Source organism: Lygodium microphyllum, chromosome 7 (assembly GCF_053477565.2).
Source record: "Lygodium microphyllum isolate KBCC chromosome 7, Lygodium_microphyllum_v1.1.10, whole genome shotgun sequence".
NCBI classification, from domain to species: domain Eukaryota; kingdom Viridiplantae; phylum Streptophyta; class Polypodiopsida; order Schizaeales; family Lygodiaceae; genus Lygodium; species Lygodium microphyllum.
In genome coordinates, this window is record NC_141141.1 from 140,323,220 (window position 1) to 140,330,774 (window position 7,555).

The 7,555-nt window shown below is 43.0% G+C and overlaps 2 protein-coding genes across 2 annotated transcripts; one reads left to right on the forward strand and one right to left on the reverse strand.

The window, feature by feature from the left end:
- Nucleotides 1-402: 402 nt before the first annotated feature.
- On the reverse strand, nucleotides 403-756 carry LOC148034029 (putative RNA-binding protein C660.15). Its single transcript, XM_087681002.1, has one exon. It carries the CDS (start codon nucleotides 754-756, stop codon nucleotides 403-405), a length of 354 nt encoding a protein of 117 aa, XP_087537128.1.
- A 1,228-nt stretch (nucleotides 757-1,984) lies between these two features.
- On the forward strand, nucleotides 1,985-2,338 carry LOC148034030 (28 kDa ribonucleoprotein, chloroplastic-like). The gene has a single exon (XM_087681003.1). The coding sequence runs from the start codon at nucleotides 1,985-1,987 to the stop codon at nucleotides 2,336-2,338; it is 354 nt and encodes a 117-aa protein (XP_087537129.1).
- Nucleotides 2,339-7,555: the final 5,217 nt, after the last annotated feature.

Sequence of the window (7,555 nt, forward strand, 5' to 3'; positions counted from 1 at the left end):
GCAGAGGCAAGATACAAGATACTCAGCTACCAGGTTACCAAGGGCCCCATGAACATAATATAAATAAAATAATTTGTCATTAGCTGGAATGTAGATGCTCATCAGCTAGAATAATGAACGAACGAGGACGATCATCATGAAGCATGGCAATATCAACATCCAAAAGTAATGTTGATGTTGAAATGTAGAGAGAGAGAGAGAAAAAGTAGTACGTAATAGATCTCGTTGGACATGTAGATGCCCCTTGTTTAGACCTTACAAAAGCATAATCTACACCGACCTACATGGTATGACACAAACAATGCAAAAGTGTTTCTTTTCTGAAAGAAATAGCCACTAGAGGGTAAAGGAATAGACAACCTTAGGCATGTAAATGTCTGTTATTGTTCCAAACGCCTCAAATTATTCCTTGAATTCTTCATCCGACACTTTTGAGGGAATCCTCGCAACAAATATTCTACTTATCTTTTTCAAAGTAGGCTTCATCTCCTCCTTAGGTGTTGCAACTTTAACCTCCAACAATCTTCCATTCAACACATGCTCAGAGGACAAAGCTTTCTCTGCACTTTTTGTTGTAGAAAATGTGGCATAGCCAAAACCAGAAGATTTGCCAGTTCGTCTCTCCTTCGTAACGACAACATCATCAAGGGCCCCAAACTTGCTCATATACTGCCTAAGACCACTGGTATCGACATCCCAAGGAAGGCCGAGCACCACAAGTTTACGATTGTCGAGCTCCAGGCGAGTGTCACCCATCGTTTCTGCGAGTGCGAAGTCAACTGCAAACCGCTTGAGAGTCTGTACAGTAGATGTGTTCCACTCCTCTCCCTTTCCTCACACTCACACACTGTGCCTCTGCTTTTCCTTACCCTCACGCTCTTCTCCATAAACAGCACGGATTGATGCAGAGAACGAGCAAGAGACAGAGTGACGATGCAGATAAGGAGCGAGAGACAGAGTGAGAGAAGTCTCGCCTAGAGACAGAGTGAGAGAAGCCTCACCCCCTTAACGGCCTGCGATGCACCTTGGCCTGTCAGAATATCTGGAAGGCCTGTGCTGCCTCCCCCCTTCGAACTCCTTCCGCAATGGCTTTGGTGGTGGATCAGGCCTGTTAGGGTCTGGTTTCTTAAGAGAGAACACCTCACGGCCAGAGCCACCGGGTCATGATGCTGACGGTGTCCTCCTCGCTTGGTTGGAAGATCTGCCGGAGCTTCTTGAGGCCGCCAAGAAATCCCAGATCATGTGCCGGGAGGTAGGCTTCTCTGCCACTGGGCATGGTGACCCAGTATCCGACTGGCATCCCCCTTCCGGATTGTGGCCTAGATGGGCTTGGCTTTAGCATCTTCTCAGGGTCCAGGTCGACCTTGATGTCGTCGTAGTAGGAGCTGCTACTGTAGTTACTGTGATTAGGGTTATCGATTCCGTATGTCACCGATATGCGTAGGGGTCTGCGGGCCAGTGCTTTACCGGAGCTTGGAGCAAGGAAGCATAGACTTGAATTGCCACAGTGAGCGGCCTGTGAGCCGAGGCGTGACAGGAGTGCCGGAGGGGGAGAAGGGCTTCTCCTGCCCCCTTGTGAAGCAGTCTTGCACACAGAAGAGAGGCTCCAATCCTTACCTAGAGAAGGGCTACGTGCAGCCACCGCCAAAGACGTTGCGGAAGGAGTTCGAAGGGGGGAGGCAGCAGATGCCTTCCAGATATTCTTGACATGCCAAGGTGCATCGCAGGCCATTAAGGGGGTGAGGATTCTCTCACTCTGTCTCTGGGCGAGGCTTCTCTCACTCTGTCTCTCGCTCCTTCTCTGCATCGTCACTCTGTCTCTTGCTCGTTCTCTGCATCGATCCATGCTGTCTATGGAGAAGAGCGTGAGGGTAAGGAAAAGCAGAGGCAGAGTGTGTGAGTGTGAGGAAAGGGAGAGGAGTGGGACACGTCTACTGTACAGACTCTCAAGCGGTTTACAGTTGACTTCGCACTCAGAGAAACGATGGGTGACACTCGCCTGGAGCTCGGCAACCATAAACTTGTGGTGCTCAGCCTTCCTTGGGATGTCGATACTAGTGGTCTCAGGCACTATATGAGCAAGTTTGGGGCCCTTGATGATGTTGTCGTTACGAAGGAGAGACAAACTAGCAAATCTCGTGGTTTTGGCTATGCCACATTTTCTACAGCAGAAAGTGCAGAGAAAGCTTTGTCCTCTGAGCATGTGTTGAATGGAAGATTGTTGGAGGTTAAAGTTGCAACACCTAAGGAGGAGATGAAGCCTGCTTCGAAAAAGATAACTAGAATATTTTTTGCAAGGATTCCCTCAAAAGTGTCACATGAAGAATTCAAGGAATAATTTGAGGCGTTTGGAACAATAACAGACATTTACATGCCTAAGGTTGTGTATTCCTTTACTCTCTAGTGGCTATTTCTTTCAGAAAAGAAACACTTTTGCATTGTTTGTGTCATGCCATGTAGGTCGGTGTAGATTATGCTTTTGTATGGTCTAAACAAGGGGCATTTACATGTCCAACGAGATCTGTTACGTACTACTCTTTCTCTCTCTCTCTCTACATTTCAACATCAACATTACTTTTGGATGTTGATATTGCCATGCTTCATGATGATCATCTTGGATTGAAGTTGCTATCAAAGAGACTCAAACTAATGAAAGGTAGCTTACTGGAGCCACTTAGCAGATAAGCTTTGGTAGCTTACGAGAGCCACTTAGCAGATAAGCTTTCTCTCTCTCTCTCTCTCTCTCTACATTTCAACATCAACATTACTTTTGGATGTTGATATTGCCATGCTTCATGATGATCGTCCTCGTTCATTCGTTATTCCAACTGATGAGCGTCTACATTCCAGCTGATGACAAATTATTTTATTTATATTATGTTCATGGGGCCCCACATGTGTTATGTTATCTATAGAGCGGCGTCGCGAACCGTCTCTATAGACCTTGTGTTGTTCTAATGTCATTGTAATGTTTTTTCTTTAAGTTTTGATGTGACAGACATACTGCTTACATCCCAAGTTTAGTTGAAGGAATTTCTTGGAGATTTTATCTTTTGCAGTGATGTCGCTTATCCTTATTTTACATGTTGTATATTTAGGAGTGATAAAGCTCTTTTGATGCCTCTAAATAGGCTGTTGTAATTCAAGAGTGATGTAGCTCCTTTGATGCCTATGAATAGGCTCTTGTAAGTTCAACTTTGTAATTTTATATTTTGAATATTTATATAACGGTAGGCCTATATAGAGCTGTGGGTTTCTCCCTTGAGCCCCCAAGGGTTTTTCCATCCACAGTAAGGGACCTTTATTTGAGTAGGGGTATTAGCTATATATAGCACCCCAGGTCCCCTTTATATATTCATATCATGTGTGCTCAGTTGACACACTTCTGGGGTTCCACTTTTGATGTCTCCTGTCTATCTTTTCCTCTCTCTTCCTCCATTCCTTGTCTCCCTCGCGCACTGTTCAACACCGCTGTCATTGCTACCACCGCTACTGCTAGTCCCCCCTTCGCTATCCTCAACTGCATCAGGGTTCACCTACACAAAGGATTAAGGTATATAAATACCATTACAAACAATAAATTAGAGTTATCTATGCTTTTCATGTAAAAAATAAAACATACCTCTTCTAGTGGTGGAATCCTCATGGCACGATTATATTGCTCCTCCGTGATGAGTCCCTCCTTGTAGAAATGTTGCCAGGTGGACGCCCGGTTATGACCTCGATGGTAGCCTACCTCTTTAGGAGTAGGCATCCTACCAATGATATGATACTACAAAACAATTTGAACATACAACATATTAAAATACACTACATAATGAAGTGAAACAAATTAAAAATTTTAATTTAATAAAAGAAATCAAATAATATTTACAAACTCAGCCTCCTATGACTCCCTGCCACCTGATCCATAATGCAATCCCATGGTTGCCATCTGGATACGTCGCGTCTTTGCATGCTGGGGACTTGTCATTTTCTCTACTGCTCTCTTCTTAGCCTCTTTCCACTCCTTGTGGTAGCAATTGGGTGGTTGGCCATATCCAGGGCGCCCCTGCTCTTGTCTCCGCAATGACTCCTTGGCGCGCGCCATAAGGTGAGACCTCTTGTTATGAAGCGCGTCTCTCACCTTTGACTGTCCCCAATCATCTGAGAATTGTGAATTCTCGAGATTAGGGTACCTTTTATGTACTGCCCGCAGGACCTCTTGCCACAAACCATTTATTTGGTGCTTTAAGAGAATCATGCAATCTTTGTATGTAGCATACACGACACTCCTCAAGTAGGCTATCACTTCCCTCCCCTCAAAGTCATGCAAGATACCACCAACATCAGTGATAGAGTAGTACATTTGTGGAGGCTCACCTCTCTCATTTTCCGATAAGGGTGATTGAGAGCCACCACCTAGGCAATCCCCACAAAGCCCTCGACCTCCTCGTCCTCCCGCACCACTCTCCCTCCTACCTCGACGTGCACTACCCTCTACCTCACTCGATACGCGTGCTTCTGCAGATGCACGTGCTTCGTCCGATCCATGTACCTCAGCTGATCCCTGTGTAGGCAAATATGTGATAGGTGTCCCAAACATCACACTAAAAACCTCCTCTGCAGTGGGAGGGCGACCAAGATAATTGGTCATCTCCTCCATGAATTGCTCCTTGTTGAATGGGGTGCTGGAGGATCTAGGATTCCACATCTACAGAAGAAAAATCATATTACCTAATGCAGATAAAACATATTACATATAGCATCTATACATGCATCTTTGTGCGCGTCTACACCTGTGTCTCTGTGAGCGTCTATCAGCGCGTCTTTGTGGGCGTCTATCAGTGCGTCTATTTCCGCGTCTATAGCTACGTCTACAGTGTCATCTGGGCGCGCTGACAGGCACGCACAGTCGCACCATTTCTTCTCAAACTTGCTTAAAAAACAAAGCTAAAAAACCTCCATAGATGACAAGATCCAGCATGTGAAGAGAGAGACAAACAAACAGAGAAAGCAAACAAGATTAAGAGAGAGAAGAAGAACTCACCTTCTTTGCTTATTCCAATGGGTGGCGGCGGCTAGGTCGCAAGCTCCTTGTCCTCCTTCTCCCTTCCCTTGGTAAGTTGCTTCAATCTTGTTCTCTTCCTTGCTGTTTGGCTCTTGTTCTTTACTCTTTGGCTCTTCTTTCCTCGTGTCCTCTTTTTACTCTTATTTCCTTGCCTCATTGTCTTCAAGAAGTGATAGATAGACGCGAGTAGTGATGTCAAGCTCGAACTGTAGAAAACGTGCAAAAAACGCAGGAAAGCACAAGTTTGTAAAGAAAGCCACAACTTTTTTTAAATTTTTCTATACTTGTGTGGCGCGTCTGTCAGCGCGTGTAATGGCGTGTGTATATGCGTAGATAATTCCTGTTACACGCGCTTACAGACGCACAGGAACAATTTAAGGAATCAATGCATGCATTTAGGGAATCAATTGACCTATGTGGTGACATATTGCAAATGCACAAGTCAACCTTTGATTTATATATACATCCAATCATCGTACCCTATCCAATCACATTTATATAGGGCATGATTGGATGTATATAGGGCATGAAATCACATATATGTAATTAGCTTTGAATAATTGGATGTATATTTGTAATACTCAGAAATAAGTAAAGTTGGTAATGTATATCATGTCCTATGCATGTATATGCCCTATACATGTATATCATGTCGTATATACATGTATATCATGTCCATATGATCCTATACATGTATATAATGTCCTAGAGTATGATCCAGGTGTAATTATGTTGTATATACATCCAATCATGCCCTATTCCAAAAAATGCTAGCTGTTAAGAGGTTTGGTCATATTCAGGTAACCTCTTGCTTGCATGATATGTTTTAAACTACTCAAAATCTTGAGAAATTTAAAGAAAAAATAGGATTCTTTGCCATCCAATCCCACCCTGCTTACTCTATTGTTACCTGAGAGATTGTTGCAGGGGCTTCCCCCAATTATGAGGTCAATCTTTCCCACTACATCCACAATCTCAGCCAACTTATCATCAGTAAGATCTCTAACATCATCCTCCATTTGAAATTGGCATGTTTGTAAGGTTTTGTTCCACTAGCTGGCTATTATGTTTTTACATTTATCACTGATCTCCACAATAACAACAACCTTTAAAATTATACCCAATTTGTGCAATGCCACTTCTTTCCCATCAAGGCTCGAGAATAAGGACAGAATTGTTAAACCTTGCGGATATAATTCTTTCAGTGGTGAGAGACTGTACGCAATAGTATTGACCTGAAATGAGTTGCCCAATGCATCATACTGATCTGAAAGGGTAGAGCAACCTCAAGTGTGGTCATGATCATATCCAAGCACTAGCTCAATCTCATGGGGTTCAAGTGGGGCAGCTTGGCCTGGGTTGACCCAAACCAAGTTCCATATTTTGCATGCCAAGACAATCTCATTTTGAAGATAAGAAGGTATCTTGCTTTCTTTGTGGGAAGAAAATATTTTTCTGATCAATCCACATATAGTGCTAGGGGCACCCCATGTGTTTATGCAATTCAGCTTCTCTCTCGAATCCCATGGGGGCCAATACTTCTTTGTTTTCGAAAGCACCTCAAAGATTGTCATGGGAGCAGGGGGAAGGATCAACCTTCTTCCATCTACTAGAAGGTTATAAACATAACCACCTCAGCCTAAAGCATGTTGAAAAATATCTAGAATCTGTGAACTCTGGATCTATGCCATTAAAATACCGTTTGATGGTTTCCCACTCTTAATTAGGAACGTTCTCAACATTTTCAAAATAGAAAAAGGGAGGGCCTTCCATCAAACTATTCACTGGTTTTGGCTTGCCTTTAAAAAAGCCAGGAATTCCAAAACCCATGCCCTTTTTGAACTTGAAGGGTGGGATAGAACCTAGACGTGGACGTGATGTTTTTCCATTCATAGATTGAGTCTCAAGCCATAAAACACTCGAGTCTTCACTGGCACTTTTATCCAAGTCTAGAGTAGGAGTAATGCTGATCTTTGTTTTAAGGCCCAAGTAAGTGTACCATAGCTTAAGGGCTCTTTCATCTAACCAGTATATTTTGCTACAGACACCTCGTGAGGGTCCAGCATGTCTAGTTTGATCTTTTATCTTTTACTACTAGTGCACATTATTCAATGCACTTTGGTGTGAGGGTAAACATCTTCGAACTCAACGTATAGATGAAAAGATAAATACCCAAGATTGTGGTGTCCTTGCTCACTTCGAGGATGCCAATGGTACCATGGAAGGTTATTGTGGCTTGATCTAAGATACTCTGAAGCTTGACTTCAGACGATTCTTTATATATGTACTGGATGTGAAGTGGTAACAAATGGTGAGCATTACATAATCAAACGTCATCCAAGTGGTTTTGTAATAATTGACTCTACAAAATTTCACCAAAACAAGAATGACACATTAGTACTACCTCAACAATGCGAGCAGGTATATATGCAAAGGCTAATTTTTTAATATGTATACATGTGATACATATACACAATATAATAAGTACTTAAGTTTTTTGCTTTT

Bases quoted from the DNA above. Each gene is read 5' to 3' on its own strand.
- LOC148034029 (XM_087681002.1), bottom strand. From the start codon at position 756: ATGGGTGACACTCGCCTGGAGCTCGACAATCGTAAACTTGTGGTGCTC.
- LOC148034030 (XM_087681003.1), top strand. From the start codon at position 1,985: ATGGGTGACACTCGCCTGGAGCTCGGCAACCATAAACTTGTGGTGCTC.